We start from the raw sequence: 18,927 nt of genomic DNA on the forward strand, positions 1-18,927 counted from the left end.
CTAAGATCAAAATTAGAACAGTAGATGCTTAGTTTATGCTTTTCTAACTCTCTTTGATTGCAGAATCCAACTGTAAAAGATCTTATTGGCTTTGGTCTTCAAGTAGCCAAAGGCATGAAATATCTTGCAAGCAAAAAGTTTGTCCACAGAGACTTGGCTGCAAGAAACTGTATGTAAGTATTAGAATCTCTGTGCCCACAGTCCAAATTAAGTGACAAGGAGGAATCTGTTTCCCACTGTTCAATGCTACTTAGGCTGTTTTCTCTTCTCATGCAAAAGTCCTTTATTTCTGTTACAATTTTAAATCGATGTGTAAGCCCTGGGGATGTGGATGGGACTTTCAGACTTTATCCAACAGAGAATTTAAAAGGATTCTCCATAGGGGGTCTTAAACAGCTGTTGTGTACTTTTGCTTTTCTCAGTCCTTCCCTCCAGTAGCTCTCAATGTTGTGGTTTCACACTGCATTAGTGTTGGGGAGGGAGAACTTGATCTTCAACATTTGACAGTGAAAAGGAGAGGGCTGGGAACACAAATACCAACATATTGCAACTTCCCAAGAGTGGATTTGAAGCCAGCCTGCAGAAGCCCTACCAAAAATGGTATTTGGGAATGAATATACAAAGAACTTTATTTGTGTCTGGCTGCCTGGCTATATAATACAACAGTCAACAGTTTGTAATTGAGTTCATGTTTTCCCTTGCATAGCACTGATTCATGACTTATGGTATGTGTGAATGAAAGAGCTGTGCTATTAATTTCCTACCTTGATTTTGGTCAATGTAACAACATAAAAGCCAGCTTAAACAGAGGATGCACAGCTCCAGATAGCGGAAATTGATTTTTGTTGAACTTTGCTGTTTTTCTTAGATGCTTCACTATGTATCCTAGTTCTCTGTTACCTCAGTGGTGGGATATATGAGTTTTGTGTGCTAACCTAGCTCATTTAAGAATGAAAAAGTAAAGTATCAGTCCCCTGTCATGCTCTCCCATAAAACTGAGTATCGCTAATAAGTTGACAAGTGAAGACTGGTGATTGCTTGGGTAGTCAATTGGCGTACTCCCTTTAGCAACCAAAGTAAACCCAGAGGGGAGACAAACTTACTACTGCAGATCTACATTAAAGCAAAAAGGACTTTCTCATGCCATACAATTCATGATCTCTTTCCTCAGCCTGTTGAACTGGCAATGTCAATGTCAAGCATTTTTATTCAAGAATTCTGTTGTAATTTAGTGTTAGTCAATAGAGGCTAGATGAAGTATTTCCTTCAGAAGTTACGGATTTCAAATACTGAAGCCGCTTGTTTAATCTGTAGATATTCAGCATCATTGTAAATTATTCTGTTTCAACCACGGGTAATAATTTTTGTCCTTTCTGTAGGCTGGATGAAAAATTCACAGTCAAGGTTGCTGATTTTGGTCTTGCCAGAGACATGTATGATAAAGAATACTATAGTGTGCACAACAAAACAGGTGCAAAGCTGCCAGTGAAGTGGATGGCTTTGGAAAGTCTGCAAACTCAAAAGTTTACCACCAAGTCAGATGTGGTAATGTATTGGTTTCTCTGACTTTCTCTTCTTTTACTTTCATATCCAACTTTTTTTGAAATTTTATCACTACTTAATTTAAAAAAATATTCAACACCACCAATTCCAGTTTTCTTCATATGTAAAAATGAACTTGTCTGATATGTTCACATTGTATATTTTCATAAATTCACTCATTTATTCAAAATATTTGTTGAGTGGGGCAACGTATTGGCTCATTAGGAAGCCCAGAGCTGAACCAGGCATGAACCCTTTCGGCCAAGAACTTTGGCTCTGAAGGGAAGAGATGAGATGGTCAACAATGACTGTGACACAGGTGGCCTGGAATGAGCCCTGATTCTCATAGCCCCAGGCGAGCAAGAATTCCACATCAAGAAGTCTGGAAGCTGTAACTGAGGCAGTCTAGCAGTGAGGGCATGATCCCTGGGCCTAGCTAGTAAAGTGACTTTCCTTATCTACAAAGGCCATCCTTCTTGCACAGAACCAGCCCTCAAAAGGCATGCACCTGAGTGCTGAGGCTGTGAGAAATACTCACCTGGGCAGCCAGATTCACCACATTCCCCTTTCACCCTAAGGAGAAGTGGCATTTGAATTGGGTTAAAGGATAGCAGGTTTGGAATTGGGCAGCTGGGCAATGGAAATTCCAATCCACGTGTGGCAGAAGAGCAGGAAAGTATAAGCACCTGTAAAGTTCTAAGAAAACAATACTTAGTTGATTATTTGGCAAGAACAGAAAACACAGAGGGAAGTTATGAGAATAAACTGAGAAAAATATACTAGGTCATAGAGTTCCTTGAAAACCGAACTAGAGAGTATGGAATTTATTCTCCGGTAATGTGGAAACAAAACTGTAGTCAGACTAGACTGCAATCTTTCATCATTGTATTAGTCTGTTCTCGCACTGCTATAAAGAAATACTGAGCCTGGGTAACTTATAAAAAGAGATTTAATTGGCTCACAGTTTTGCAGACTCTACAGGAAGCATGGCTGGGGAGGCCTCAGGGAGCTTTTACTTATAGCAGAAGGCAAACTAGGAGCAGGCATTTTACACGGCAGGAGCAGGACCAACAAGGCTGGGGGAGGTGCCACGCACTTTTAAACAACCAGATCTCCTGAGAACTCTATCACAAGAACAGCAGCAAAGGAAGAAATCTGCCCCCATGATCCAGTCACCTCCAACCACATCCCTGCCTCAGCATCGGGGATTACAATTTAACATGAGAGTTTGGTGGGAACACAGAGTCAAACCATATCATTCCGCCCTGGTTCCTCCCAAATTTCACGTCCTTCTCACATTTCAAAACACATTCATTCCTTCCCAACAGTCCCCCAAAGTCTTCATTCATTCCAGCATCAGCTAAAAAGTCCAAGTCTAAAGTCTCATCTGAGACAAGGCAAGTCCCTTCTGCCTATGAGCCTGTAAAATCAAAAACAAGTTAGTTGCTTCCAAGATACAATGAGGGTACAGGCAGTGGGCGAATGCTCCCATTCCAAATGGGAGAAATTGGCCAAAATATGCAAGTCTGAAACCCAGCAAGGCAGTTATTAAATCTTAAAGCTCCAAAATAACTTTTTTGACTCTATGTCTCATATCCAGGGCACACCGATGCAAGGGATGGGCTCCCAAGGCCTTGGACAGCTCTGCCCCTGTGGCTCTGCAGGGCTCAGCCCCATGGCTGCTTTCATCGGCTGGCATTGAGTGCCTGCAGCTTTTCCAGGCACATGGTGCAAGTTGTTGGTAGATCTGCCATTCTGGGGAATGGAAGATGGTGGCCCTCTTCTCACAGTCCCACCTGGCAATACCCCAGCACTGAGAGGAAGTCTCAGGGAACTTTTTACCCATGGCAGAAGGCAAAGCGGGAGCAGGCATCTTACATGGCAGGAGCAGGACCAAGATGGGGACAAGCTCTCACCAAGGGGAGAGGTGCCACACACTTTTAAACAACCAGATCTCCTTAGAACTTTATCGTGAGAACAGCACTAAAGGGAGAAATCTACCTCCATGATGCAGTAGCCTCCCACCAGGCCTCAGCTCCCACACTGGGGATTAAAATTCAACATGAGATTTGAATGGGGACACAAATCCAAACCATACCAATCATTCTCTAAGACGACTTGAAAGGAAAAGAATGAGAGCCAGCTCTCTAGTATCTCTTCTTAAAAGGGCACGAATCCCAGCATGAAGGCCCACCCTCATGACCTTATCTAAACTGAATTACCTCTAAACGACCCCATCGTTAAACATTGTCACACTGTGGCTTAGAACTTCAACATATGAATTTCCGGGGAACACAATTCAGTCCATAGCAGGGGTCAAGGCTGGGAATATGCTTTTGAGAGTCCAAAAGCAATTATTCAATAGAACCTACGTATACAAAGTGAAAGAGAAAAGCAGTGAGGTAAGGGACCCAGGAGCAGAGACCACCGTGAAAGTCAGAGGAAGAGAAATTTTCAAGGAGAAATTGGATGCTCAACAGAGCCAACTGCTACTCAGTACACCAGAAGGGTCTTGGAAGCTGAGTAACTTGAGTGCTTTGGCAGTCTAGAGCGTGCTGAGGAGCCCAGGTGTTGAACGGACTGGAGAGTACACTTATTCTATTCACATGTTGTAAGTCGGAGGACTGTGATGTCTGGAGGTAGAGAAACATTTGATGTTTCAGTCCTTGAGGATAACAACTAAAAAAGAAAAATGTGCAAACAAGGTAGTCAGAAAATAATGTTCACGGGGGACATGCACTTGAAGAGAAAGGGTTGGTAGCTTTTGAGAGATGGTGGGATAGAGATCTGAGTGTGACATGGGAAGCAAGAAGTCATCTCATCCACCTCTCTGTGAATCAGCAAGAGGGACAGGTGTGGCCCCTATTGGCAAGAGTTTCAAAGAAATTGTGGCTTCAAGTGAAAGCTGAGTTTCAGTTCCTGTGAGGAGGTAGGGGAACTATTAGAGAATAAGTTGAGGTGACTGGGGGTTTGTTTTCCATAAGTAAGTAGGTCACAGGTCATGATGGAGGACCAGGACTTCAGCATGCATGAGACTGATAAGGGAAAGTGATAGTGCAGGGTAGAGCTTAATGCCTGGTATTTTGATCCTGAAAGATTCTGAAAGAGATGAAAGAAGTGGATGCTAGAGAGGGAGACTGGGGACATGTTAGTGACAGTGGCAGGTAAAGGCAAAAGATAGGGAGAATTAACCCATCCTCCAAGAACATGCTGTTCATTCAGACTTGAGTGTTAGTCTGCCATTAAGAGCCCGAGCCAACCCTTACAACTCAATAAGACTGTCTTAATCTGTTTTGTGCTGCTATAACACAACACCACAAATTGGGTGATTTATAATGAACAGAAATGTATTTGGCTCACAGTTCTGGAGGCCAGGAAGTCTAAGATCAAGGGGGGCACATCTACTGAGGGTCTTCTTGCTGTGTCATAACATGGTGGAAGGCATCACACGGGTGTGAGAGAGTGCAAGAGAGAGCAAGAGGTGACCAGACTCTCTATTACAACAAACCCCCTTCCACAATAATGAAGTAACTCCCAAGATAATGACATTAATCCACTCATGAGAGTAGAGCCTCATGACCTAATTCCCTCTTAAAGGTCCCTCCTCTGAACACTGTTGCATTGGGAGGGGATTAAGTGTCCAACACATGAACTTTGGGAGACACATTCAAACCATAGCAAAGGCAAAATTACTCAATTTTTTTAAGTAAGCAAAAGATTTGAATAGACATTTTACCAAAGAGATGTATGAATAGCTAGCTCATGAACACATGAAATGAAACATATGCCTACATAAAGATTTGTACATGAATGATCACAGTAGTTCTCTTCATAATAGCCAAAAGCCAGAAGCAATCTTAATGTCCATCAACTGGTGAATGGATAAACAAAATGTGTTGTGTCCATACAGTGGACTAAACCATTCATCAACATAAAGGAATTACTGATGCCTACTACAGTATGATAAACCTCAGAAACATTGTTAAGTGAAAAAAGGCAGATAAAAAAATTACAGCACAGACCCATTTCAATCTTCTGGGTTCCTAAATTACATGTTGAATGGTTCCATTTATATGAAATTTCTAGAAAGAGGCAGAACTATAGAGTCAGAAAACAAATCAGTGGTTGCTTGGGGCCAAGAGAAGGAGTGAAGATAAACCACAAATGGGCATGAGAGAATTTTCTGGAATGTTGAGATGACCTAAAACTGGACTGTGATGATATGATAGCTGCACATCTATATAAATTTACTAAACATCATTTAATCACTTTAATTTACTAAACATCACCAATCACTTAAAATTGGTGAATTTTGTGATCTATAAATTATACCTCAAAAAAGCTGATTTATATAAAAGAGCCTGATGAAATTTTGGATGTTTACGGCAAGTGTTGGGATTCTAAGCTTCTTGACAGCCACATACACACAACAATACCGCCACCTCCCCAACAAACACACACAGACAGCAAGAGGCCAAGGCTTCCCCCATAGCCACAGTCACTCAGATACTTGACTGGAAATTTACGTAGGTTTCTGTAGATAGGATGGTGCTATTTCTCTCTCGCTGTCATTGAAAGACACTATGTTGTGCTACATAAAGGCTGAAGCTAAATAATCTGTACGTAATGCTGCTTTGGGAAATGGTTACTGACTGCGTGGATAAATTTGCACAGTGTTTTACTTCCAGGACAGCAGAATCTTGAATGTTGACATGGAACATTTCCAAAAACATGTAATGAGCTGTGTGTATGTTGAAACCTATGACCAAAAACTTGCCTGCTTGTAGATTGGGTTTTCTTTCTAGAAAATGCCAAAATGGAGTTTGGCTAAAGTCTGAATTCTCTTTAAGTCCATTCAAACAAAATCGGAGTGTCACTACACTTGAAATCACTCACACCCTCCTCTGATCCCTTTTGCAATGGGTGTTGCAATTGTATTACACATTGTTTCACACTTAATACAAGTTCTTCCATTAAACTGTGTATTGACTTCCTTGTTCTCAGCTCTTATCTGCCTCATCTTTCTGAAGCATTTAACATTATCGTAATGCTCATTTTTCTTGAAATTTCCTCTTCCTTTGGTTTCTGGGACACCGAGCCTTCTGGTGTTCCTCCTGCTTCTAGGTTGTTTTCTTTATCCTCAATGGCTTCTCTTCCTTCTCTCTTCCTTCTCTCAGATGTAGCTGTCTCCCTGGACATCCTCCACCAACAATTGGAACCAGTCCCATCAATAACCACCTTTGATTCTCTCTACCTGGATGTCATCATCAATGTCACAAATTTACCACGTTCAAAATCAAATTCTTTCCTGCCAAACCCTCAATTTCTCACCTCCTGGCTTCGATTAATGGCATCACCATTGTGTAATCTACCCACTCATCATTCTTTTTAGTGTTCAGTTCTTCAAGTTTTGACAAATGCATGCAGTTGTGTAACCACCACTCCAACTATCAGGACATAGAACGGTTTCATCATCCCAGAAAATTTCCTTATGCTCCTTTGTAGTCAACCTCTACCCTATTCCCAGGACCTGGAAATCAGAAAATCAGATTTATTTTGTCTCTAGAGTTTTACTTTTTCTAAAATGTCATATAAATGGAATCATGCAGTCAGTAGTCTTATGAGTCTGTCTCCTTTTACTTCGCATATTACATTTGAAAGCCATCCATGTTGTTGTATCAGTAGTAGCAATGTATCAGTAATTCATTCCTTTTTTATTGTGGCAAAAAAATACATAAAATTTACCATCTGAACCATTTTTATTTTATTTTAAGTTCCAGGGTACATGTGCAAGATGTGCAGATCTGTTACATAGGTAAACGTGTGCCATGGTGGTTTGCTGCAGCTGTCAACCCATCCCCTAGGTATTAAGCTCGGCATGCATTAGTGCTGGGATTACGGACGTGAACCACCTTGTCCTGCCCTGCCTAACCCACTTTGAACATTTAAAAACCTCCACAGCACAGACCCATTTCAATCTTCTGGGTTCCTAATCTCTTCCCCTACTCCAACATGTCAAGCAACGTGAACTACTATACTTATGGTTTAATAAGAACACATATGCAGCCAGGCATGGTGGCTCATGCCTGTAATCCTAGCACTTTGGGAGGCAGAGGAGGGTGGATCACCTGAGGTCAGGAGTTCGAGACCAGCCTGGCCAATATGGCAAAACCCCTTCTCTACTAAAAATACAAAAATTAGCCGGGCATGGTGGTGGGCTCCTATAATCCCAGCTACTCAGGAGGCTGAGGCAGGAGAGTCGCTTGAACCCGGGAGGAAGAGGTTGCAGTGCACCAAGATTGCACCACTTCACTCCAGCCTGGGCAAAAGAGCAAAACTCCATCTCAAAAAAAAAAAAAAAAAAAGAAAAGAAAGAAAGAACACATGTGTACTCTTACAACTGGCCCCACCCCCTCCCTCCAAAACTGTCTCTCTGCCCTCGTATTACCTGCACCTGTAAAATAAAGTCTCCCTGTTCCTCAAGACCCACCTTACTGTCACTATTTTCCTGCAGCCTTTCTCAGTACCCTACTAGTATCTCTTTGACTTTTGGCAACCTTTGTACCTCTTTGATGTTACTGCTCTATGTTACAGCCATTATCTTATTGTCCTGTGTGACAGTTACCTGCACAATTCTGTTAACCCTGTTCATTCAGCCCTGGGACCTATCTAGTAACGTGAACAGTACCCTACTCGTCTGTGATCAAGGGTCAATTGATACTTGTTAAATTGATTTTAAATATTAGTGCATATTCTGGGACTTGAAAGTTAACACGATGATGTTGTCAGAAGTGATTACTAAGATTTTCAGGCTTTGAAAACTTCTGTTTTGCAAAGCTGAATTAGACAGCAAAGTCCCGTAGCTCCCTTCTGGCAAGGGGTTTGAGTTTTCTGTTGAGATCAAGGCAGTCAGCAGCCTTCAAGGGTTCTTGCACTTGGGCAAAGAAGTCATTAGTGGAAATTCGTATCGGCAATTACAGCATCTACCTCATTTCTTTCTTTCAGTCGCAGTGTTCAAAGGCAGGCTTTATTCTCCTTCGTGCTGGGTACTACAAGCTACACTTGCCTCTCAGTTTTATGTTTTCCTACTCCAGCTGTCTGGTGTGGATTTTCCTTCTGCTCCAAGCTTCCTTCATTTCTTCCTCCTTATGCTTCCTACTCTTAGAGTGGCCTGGAAGTGTTGCTGGGCAAGAACTGTCCCCCAGGTGCTCTCCACAGGGGCAGCCTCAGGCCATGCTGACTCTCCTAGTGTCATTCTTGCGTGGGCACATGTCCGGGTGAGATAATATGTATGACCTGGTGTATCCTGAGCACAGTGTTTTAAATCAAGAAATTGCATGTTTAGTGAAGTTCAGTAGACCAAACAAGACCTAAGGGTCAGGAACTCTTAAATGTTTATCCCATTGTGGATTCAGATGTATTGGGGAATTTTAGCAAGTCATTTAACCTCTCCGTGTCCCTGTGATCTTCCTATATAGTACTGATATGGCTATTTTATAAGAATCTAGTACTTTAACATTTTCATGTGACAGTTTTATTGAAATTAATTTTCAATAGAGAGACTTGTTGCCTGCAGTTTTATTATTTCTGATTTTTAATATGGATTTTTACTTATGCAGATTTAGATCTTCCCTTTTAATATTAACCTTTCAATGTGGTTACATTTCTTAAAGAGTACTTATGTTCATTTTGAAACCACACAAATTTAAATTTTGGGAGGCTTTCTTCTTCTTTTACAAGTAATGTACAATTGTAGCGAAGCTATCAGAAAAGAAAAGGATAGAAACATGTTAGTGCTTTGAAACTGCAGGACAGAATTTGGAAGAGGTATTCTGCTAACTACAGATGGAATCTTCGTCATCATGTGGACTTCAGATATTCTTTTTGAAAACTCTAAATCTTACCTGTTTAAACAAGTCATGAAATGTATAACTTAATAATTGCCTTTAAGAAAATTGTTGCCCAAAACAGAAACCATATTGAGTATGTAAAGCCAAGTTTAGTTACCAAGACCTCCTGATTTCCTTTCGTATTTCTATGGTCACATCTCTCACCTGGACTGTCCTGTTTCTTGTTTTACTAGTGGTCCTTTGGTGTGCTCCTCTGGGAGCTCATGACAAGAGGAGCCCCACCCTATCCTGATGTGAACACCTTTGATATAACTGTTTACTTGTTGCAAGGGAGAAGGCTCCTACAACCCGAATACTGCCCAGACCCCTTGTAAGTAGTCTTTCTGTACCTCTTACATTCTTTACTTTTACAGAAATGCCTGCCTTCAAAGGGTCTCTTACAGCATTTCTTTCTTTTTGAAACAGATATGAAGTAATGCTAAAATGCTGGCACCCTAAAGCAGAAATGCGCCCATCCTTTTCTGAACTGGTGTCCCGGATATCAGCGATCTTCTCTACTTTCATTGGGGAGCACTACGTCCATGTAAACGCTACTTATGTGAACGTAAAATGTGTCGCTCCATATCCTTCTCTGTTGTCATCAGAAGATAACGCTGATGACGAGGTGGACACATGACCAGCCTCCTTCTGGGAGACATCATAGCGCTAGTAATATGTCAAAGCAACAGTCCACACTTTGTCCAATGGTTTTTTCACTGCCTGACCTTTAAAAGGCCATCGATATTCTTTGCTCTTGCCAAAATTGCACTATTATAGGACTTGCATTGTTATTTAAATTACTGGATTCTAAGGAATTTCTTATCTGACAGAGCATCAGAACCAGAGGCTTGGTCCCACAGGCCACCGACCAACGGCCCGCAGCCGTGACAACACTCCTGTCATATTGGAGTCCCAAAACTTGAATTCTGGGTTGAATTCTTTAAAAATCAGGTGCCACTTGACTTCATACAGGAATCTGAAGCAGTGAATTTTGAGGGCTTCTCGATCACAGAAAACTCAGAAGAGATAGCAATGTTCAGAACAGGCGTGGCAGCCCCAGAACAGGCCACTCATTTAGAATTCTACTGTTTCAAAAAACTTTTGTGTGTTGTATGGTCAATAACATTTTTCATTACTGATGGTGTCATTCACCCATTAGATAAACATTCCCTTTTAAATTTTTGTTTGTTTGTTTTTTGAGACAAGGTCTCGCTCTGTTGCCGGGGCTGGAGTGCAGTGGCATGATCATAGCACACTGCAACCTCCACCTCCCAGACTCAAGCCTCTCAAATAGCTGGGACTATAGGCACACACCACCATCCCCGGCTAATATTTGTATTTTTTGTAGAGACGGGATTTTGCCATGTTGCCAAGGCTGGTTTCAAACTCCTGGACTCAAGAAATCCACCCACCTCAGCCTCCCAAAGTGCTAGGATTACAGGCATGAGCCACTGCACCCAGCCCTTTTAAATTTTTGTATAGACATTCCTTTGGTTGGAAGAATATTTATAGGCAATACAGTCAAAGTTTCAAAATAGCATCACACAAAATGTGCTTATAAATGAACAGGATGTATTGTACATAGACGACATTGAGAAGATTTGTATGAAATAATTTAGTCATCATGAAATATTTAGTTGTCATATAAAAACCCACTGTTCGAGAATGATGCTACTCTGATCTAATGAATGTGAACATGTAGATGTTTTGTGTGTATTTTTTTAAATGACGATTCAAAATAAGACAAGTAATTTGTTGATAAATATTTTTAAAGGTAAGTCAGCATGTTTGTAAAGCAGGATACATCTTACTAAAAGGTTCATTGGTTCCAATCACAGCTCATAGGTAGAGCAAAGAAAGGGTGGATGGATTGAAAAGATTAGCCTCTGTCTCGGTGTCAGCTTCCCACCTCACAAGCAATTGGAAACAAAACTTTTGGGGAGTTTTATTTTGCATTAGCGTGTGTTTTGTGTTAAGCAAAACATACTTTAGAAACAAACAAATGAAAAAGGCAATTGAAAATCCCAGCTATTTCACCTGGATGGAATAGCCACCCTGAGCAGGACTTTGTGATGTTTCATTCTGTGGAATTTTGTGCTTACTACTGTATAGTGCATGTGGTGTAGGTTACTCTAACTGGTTTTGTCAATGTAAACATTTAAAGTGTTATATTTTTATAAAAATGTTTATTTTTAATGACATGAGAAAAATTTTGTTAGGCCACAAAAACACTGCACTGTGAATATTTGAGAAAAGGTATGTCAGACTGGGATTAATGACAGCATGATTTTCAATGACTGTAAATTGTGATAAGGAAATGTACTGATTGCCAATACACCCCACCCTCATTACATCACCAGGACTTGAAGCCAAGGGTTAACCCAACAAGCTACAAAGAGGGTGTGTCACACTGAAACTCAATGGTTGAGTTTGGCTGTTGTTGCAGGAAAGTGATTATAACTAAAAGCTCTCTGATAACGCGGAGACTTACCAGAAGACACAAGGAATCGTACTGAAGAGCTATTACAATCCAAATATTGCCATTTCATAAATGTAACAAGTAATACTAATTCACAGAGTATTGTCAATGGTGGATGACAAAAGAAAATCTGCTCTGTGGAAAGAAAGAACTATCTCTACCAGGGTCAAGAGAATGAACACATCAAGAACAGAAAGAACTCGGGAAAACATCCCATCAACAGGACTACCCACTTGTATATACATTCTTGAGAACACTGCAATGTGAAAATCATGTTTGCTATTTATAAACTTGTCCTTAGATTAATGTGTCTGGACAGATTGTGGGAGTAAGTGATTCTTCTAAGAATTAGATACTTATCACTGCCTATACCTGCAGCTGAACTGAATGGTACTTTGTATGTTAATAGTTGTTGTTCTGATAAATCATGCAATTAAAATAAAGTGATGCAACATCTTGTATACTGATAGTTGGTTATTGCCAATCATGCTTGATTACCTACATTTGCATAATGATAGAGGAAGCCTAAGATTGATTTCACCTGGCTGCATGGAGCTCATCCATATAGGAGAGCCTTAGTCAAGTGAATGCTGAGGAAGCAGTAAAACAACACGCATCCCCGAATCTCAGGAAGTCTCTGTCTTTCCAAGGGTTTGGTCTAAGTTGCTGATTACCTGCATTTTTCTGACGATCTTTCAACTGCTAGAGCACCTGGTTCCTGTTTTATCATGGTGCTCTTCTCCAGCAAGGTGTGTCCTTAGACTAGAAGACACAAAAATGGAGCAGCAGCCCCACCGTTGGTACACAGATACCTAGGTGCGGGTTGGAGAGAGAGGCCTTCTTGCCCCATCAAAACTACTCTTTGTCTATACAAGTGCCCACCCTTTTACCCCCAGTTACCAAAGAAATTACCTTCAGGTCATCTCCAAGTATATTCTTGTAATGGTAAGGGAATTCAAAGGTGATAGTTTCAGCCATCTAAGAATTGTGTGACACTTTGGGGTAATCTGATTTTTTAAAAACTCAATTTAAAAGAATGCCTATAAAATACAGTGGAGACTGATTCTTTACTGGGAGATAATTCAATCCCCGCTCACGGCCAAACTCTCTCCTACTCAAAAGATGCATTTCCACAGGAAGTTCATTCCAACTCTCTCCCATAAGGACAAGAACCTGTCACCTTTACATCTCTAGAATCCAGCACTTAGTAAATTCTCAAATAATTGCTGAACCGAAACAGCATTTTCTTATTCCCCATCACTTTATTTATTTATTTATTTATTTATGAGACAGGGTCCCACTCTGCCCCACTCCCCCGCCTGGAGTGCAGTGGCATGATCTTGGCTCACTGCAACCTCCACCTCCTGGGTTCAAGCCATTCTCCTGCCTCAGCCTCCTGAGTAGCTGGAATTACAGGCACACGCCATCACGCCCAGCTGATTTTTGTATTTTTTGTAGAGACAGGGTTTCGCCATGTTGTCCAGGCTGGTCTCAAACTCCTGGACTCAAGTGATCCACCTGCTTCAGCCCCCCAAAGTGCTAGGATTACAGGCGTGAACCACCATACCCAGCCTACTTTAAACTACCAGGGATAGAGTTATTGCCTATGTGGCTCCCATGATGTTTGGAGAACACTGATATGGAGAAGCCAGACTTTTCTAGGGAAAGAGAAATAGAAAGATAGACCTTTATAAAGTCTGGCTTGGTGCTATGCATTTTTAATTATCACAGGGTTTTCGCTTCACCATATAAGCATCAATTATATTTTTGCTCTCTGACCTACACAGTGGATTCCGTCTTTAAAGAAATAGGGAGAAGGGATATATAACATGTAGAAATACATCAAATGCTTGAATGCTGACATCTGGCATTGTTAATCTACCTGATTTAGTTCAGGAAATGAGTTAGCATTATATAAAAGAAATTGCTTAGTATTTTATTTAACTCAACGAATATTCATCAAGCACCTATGTATGTCAGACACTGCTAGGTAATGGGGATATAAAAATAAACAGTCCCTCTCACCCCAAAGAATTTGATGAAACAGACAGACAAAATTACATAATTAATGAATATTAAAATTATTCACTTCTTAGATTTGTAAGTTGTCTTGAAGAGGCATCACAGTTTAAACATATACAAAGTGCAGGCTCCTGGGCAACAGACCAAGCCCTGACTCAGGTTGGGCAACATATTGCACTTCTAAACCTGTGTTCTCATCTGTCAAATACGTTAATCATGGTTACCCCCACAAAGTTGTTTGAGAACTTTAAAAAAAGTGTATAAAGGCACCTGGCACACCATAGTTGCTCAATTATCATAATATCATTATTATCTTAAGTCTTAGACAATAAAAGCCCATGTATAGGTAGCCTTAGTTGGCTAAAGCGAAATGAGGCTAGGAGGGGCATTACAGATGTTTAAATCCAAATTCTTACCCCATTCTTTTTGTCTTTGTTTGTTTTAGTTTGTTGTTGTTGTTGTTTTGTTTTGTTTTGTTGCTTTTTTTGTTTTTTTGGGTTTTTTTTTTTGTTTTTTTTTTTTTTTGTTTTTTTTGAGACAGAGTCTCCCTCTGTTGCCCTGGCTGGAGTGCAGTGGCATGATCTTTGCTCACTGCAACCTCCACCTACTGGGTTCAAGTGATTCTCCTGCCTCAGCCTCCTGAGTAGCTGGGATTAGAGGTGTCCATCACCACGCGAGCTAATTTTTGTATTTTTAGTAGAAACAGGGTTTCACCATGTTGGCCAGGCTGGTCTTGAACTCCTGACCTCAGGTGATCTGCCCGCCTCAGCCTCCCAAAGTTCTGGGATTTTAGGCATGAGCCACCATGCCCAGCCAACTTCTTACCCCATTCTTCACCTCACACCTGCTTTATATACAGTAGAAACAGCTATGATTCTGCCTCATCCTGAGCGTTGATACGACAGTGAGGGTGAGAGAGGAGAAAGGTGACAAGACAGTGGCACTGGCAAGGAAACTCCCTCACTTCTTTCTCTGCACTCCCCACTATCATTCTAATCACTTCTCCTATGACAGGTTCCTTTGTTCTGTTTTAGCCTTTAGACCTGGAATACACAACAGACATGGAAGAGAACATTCTGTCTAAATGACAGGCATGTTGCATGAAGGTGCAAGAATAAGACCATAGTCTTCAGTATTGGTGTCTAGAAATTATTATGGTTCCTTATTTTTGCTCAAATGTTAATAGATGGTTAATGATCATTCAGGTTGAAGAAAACGTAAACTAAGTAGAGTGTTGTTTTAGTTATGTGCTATGTGTTCGGAAGACAAGGAATACATGACTAGACACACATAGCAAATTACACAGGCACATATGACTCACTGTTGTAGCACTTCAGACAGTTTCAAGACACAGAGAGGTATGCAGACGTTATGCCCCAAAGGAAGAAATGCTTATTGCTGTTTTTCTTTTTCATATTTGAGGGGTTCTTTCAGGACTATCTCAATTCCTTATCTATCAAAGAATTGGAAAGAACTTCAGTCATAAACCAATGAAATATTTCAGTTGGTGAATTGAAGGTAATAAAATGGATGGTTGCCCAAACTGTCCTTTGCTGTAAATTATTCCAGAGATCTAGATTACGTCAGCCAAAGATATTGATCACAATGCTGAGAGGTTTATAACTACTATTGACTTACTATGTGACCCCGGGGCAGAAATCTAGGAAAATTGCAAAAGCATATCTACTGTAATGAAAAGCCCATCATTAATAGGACTTACTATCTTGTCATCCAACTAGTACTATGTTGGCTTCAAGGCAAATATTTAACAAACATTTGAAACCGAAAGCACTTCTGTCTTCTCCCTTTTATCTTCCATTGATGTTCCCGAGCAATTCTGATGAATGCATTTTTGTTCTTATCAATAAAACATGTAGGTTAAAATAAGCAAACATATTTATAATTATTAGTGTATATAAATTAGCATCCAAATATTCAAATAGCTCCTACTCCTTTATTATTACTCTCATTATTTTAATAAAGAGTTAGCTCCTCATATAGACCAGTTTAGAACAGGGCTCAAGTCCAATTCTCCTGGGTAGTTAAACCTTAACTGTTCAAGCATTCTGAAAACTAGTTACTCTTTTTTTTTTTTTTTTTTTTTTTGAGGTGGAATCTCTCTCTGTCATCCAGGCTGGAGTGCAGTGGTGCGATCTCAGCTCACTGCAACCTCCACCTCCTGGGTTCAAGTGATTCTCCTGCCTCAACCTCCCAAGTAGCGGGAATTAACAGGCATGCATCACCATACCCAGCTAATTTTTGTATTTTCAATACAGATGAGGTTTATCCGTGTTGGCCAGGCCGACCTCCAGTTCCTGGCCTCAAGTGATCCGCTCACCTCAGCCTTCCAAAGTGCTGGGATTACAGGTGTGAGCCACCACACCCGGTGGAAAACTAGGTACTCTTAGAGAAGCAATTCTGAGATGAAAATGGCCATATTTAGGATGCATAAACAGAAATCTCTGATTTAAATTAACTACTAATTTAACGTTATTTTCGAAGCACTGGGCCCAGATTACAATGAGAATTAATTCTTATTCCTTTCTTGAAAAGAAGCCCTTTGTCTTTGTGCATTCAATTTTTCACTGTCACATGAGTACATTCTTTTCACCACATGAGTTCCAGGCTGGCAGAAACATCCACTAATCCTTAGACCTCTTGGCTGGAACGACAAAAATGCATAAAATCTTACCAGGCCAAAAGAGATCAACTTTAAAAATCTTTGGCATCCAAACATGTCAGAACTGTTTTTCGCTGGTTCTCCAAACCATTTGTATTTTTCATTTATGGTCCAGGGGATCTGTAATGTCAGTTCCTACTTTTATTGGGCAGCCTGGAATTTTAAGCACCATATTTCATTTACCTTTCTTGGATGTTTATAATTTTCGCCGCTGTTTTTACGAGTTTTCTTCTCTATGTCTCTAAGCCTAAGTGTGGAGATGTGGCAATAGACAGTCCGCTCTTTGCTAATCAAAGCTCTCACTTTGACGTTGGCCACTTTGTTCTTGTGACATCTGCTCCTTCCATTATAGACAAACTGGGGCTTTCCTTCTGCAGAACTGTGACTAAACAACCACCATATTCATCAGTGGCAACAATTCTTGTAAACAAGAAACGCTGAATTCAGAGGCTTTGTGAAATCCTGCCCCCAAGAGGCCGCATGTCTAAAGTCAGTCAGGTGGTCCTCAGAAATGATTTTAGAAGTCTCAGTAAAGAAAAATTACAGAGACACTCAGATATCCTAGTGTGATACTGTTGCAAAACTTTTTCTAATTTTTTGTTAAGCTGTGAGAAAGGGCCTATGGAAACACCGGGATGAAGAAGCAGCAAATCACCGTCCCAAAAGCACTAAAAAACATATTTCAGAAAGGAAATATGTAGCGTTAAAACAACATAGATGCATTTTTGAAAACAAATTTAATGAGAAAAATAGTAATGACAACAATAATGATCTAATCCCAAGACATGTCACGGGAATTAATGACTGCCTAAAAGCAAATGGTCTAAGGTAATGCTCTCAGGAATTAGTCTTGCTTAATGAACTGCTATTGGTTTAGTAAACGAATGCTTACAGTGACAGAAAGTAAAAAATCAGGGCTGCCATTATGGAGACTGGTTGATTCAAAGGGGGGTGAGGGGAGAAGCTAATGCAAAAAAAAAAAAAATGCATCATTTGCTGCTCTTACTCAATTTTTTAAATTCATTTGTCGTTCACAAATTATAGATCCTTTATTATTTTCTTCTTTCATATATCTGTATGTATGTACTTTTACTTTTGTACTTTTGTGTTTTTACTCTAAGGATATGTTTACTCATGCATTGTTTTACTGACAGAGAAGTAATCTGGTAATACAAATTCAACTCCCTCTAGTGCAGGCATATCAAAGATCTAACATTGTTTGCCTCAAATCGTTTTATTTTAAATACTGTGATCTGAAGAAAATGTGGATCCTTGGCCAGGCACAGTGGCTCACACTGTTATCCCAGCACTTTTGGGAGCACGAGGCGGGTGGATCACCTGAGGTCAGGAGTCTGGCCAACATGGTGAAACCCCATCTCCTACTAAAATACAAAAATTGGCTGGGCCTGGTGGCGGGTGCCTGTAATCTCAGCTAGTCGGGAGTCTGAGGCATGAGAATCGCTTGAACCCAGGAGACGGAGGATGCAGTGAGCCGAGATCACACTGCTGCACTCCAGCCTGGGCGACAGAGTGAGACTCTGTTTCCAAAAAAAAAAAAAGTGGATCTTCCACGTGGGCTTTAGAATATTGCTTCAAAATTATACTTCACTTAGAACTTATTACTCAACATCTTATTTCAAGATTATTCTAACAACTGACTTCTTGATTCTACCTCTCCGTATTGCCTCTGCCTTATAATCCCAAAAGAGCTACCAAAATTATATATCTGATCACTTCACTTTACTGCTTAAAAACCTATGCCCATTCCTAGATGTTCCCTGAGCAGATCCTTTGTTGTTTCGTTTTGTTTATTTTTATCATAAAATGTATTTTTGAGGAAAAAATTTTAAACTGGACAAAAAGCTATAAAGTGAACAGGAAATATCCTCCGACCACTTTCTCTCCCGCTTCATCCTCACTCCCCACGAGTAGCCAATATTAACGCACTTTTCCAGAAATGTTCCACTCTGCATCAGTGGAACTAAACTAAACCAGACACTCTACTACATCCTTCAATAGCCTTTGTCTTATTGACCGGACTATGACTCAGCACACCCTTCCCCAGTCAAGAAGATTGTTCTTCTACCTCTGTGACTTTGAACTCCCAACAGAAATTTCCCCCTTTGGGGTATGAGCCATATAAACAAGGCTAGACCAAGCTCTGGGAACTGCCCCCTCCCCCACTGATGTATAATTTGATATTACTTCAAACCAGTATTCTTTACATTTGTTTTGCTCAACTTTTATTTAAATGGAGAGATTAAAATGATTTTCTCTTAATAAAAGAAATTAAAGAAACAGATTCACTTGTTTCT

The 18,927-nt window shown here is 40.4% G+C and overlaps 1 protein-coding gene across 2 annotated transcripts in view; it reads left to right on the forward strand.

Moving 5' to 3' along the window:
• MET (MET proto-oncogene, receptor tyrosine kinase) overlaps positions 1–12,369 on the forward strand; it is a 117,160-nt gene extending 104,791 nt beyond the window's left edge. For both annotated transcript variants that reach the window (XM_005550578.5, XM_074035829.1), the window contains 4 exons: positions 64–173; positions 1,380–1,545; positions 9,626–9,762; positions 9,858–12,369. In XM_005550578.5, the coding sequence (XP_005550635.4) occupies positions 64–173; positions 1,380–1,545; positions 9,626–9,762; positions 9,858–10,068 (624 nt within the window). In that variant the 3' untranslated portion in view covers positions 10,069–12,369. The remainder of the gene's footprint in view (positions 1–63; positions 174–1,379; positions 1,546–9,625; positions 9,763–9,857) is intronic.
• Positions 12,370–18,927: the final 6,558 nt, after the last annotated feature.

Source organism: Macaca fascicularis, chromosome 3 (assembly GCF_037993035.2).
Source record: "Macaca fascicularis isolate 582-1 chromosome 3, T2T-MFA8v1.1".
In the NCBI taxonomy this organism is placed as follows: domain Eukaryota; kingdom Metazoa; phylum Chordata; class Mammalia; order Primates; family Cercopithecidae; genus Macaca; species Macaca fascicularis.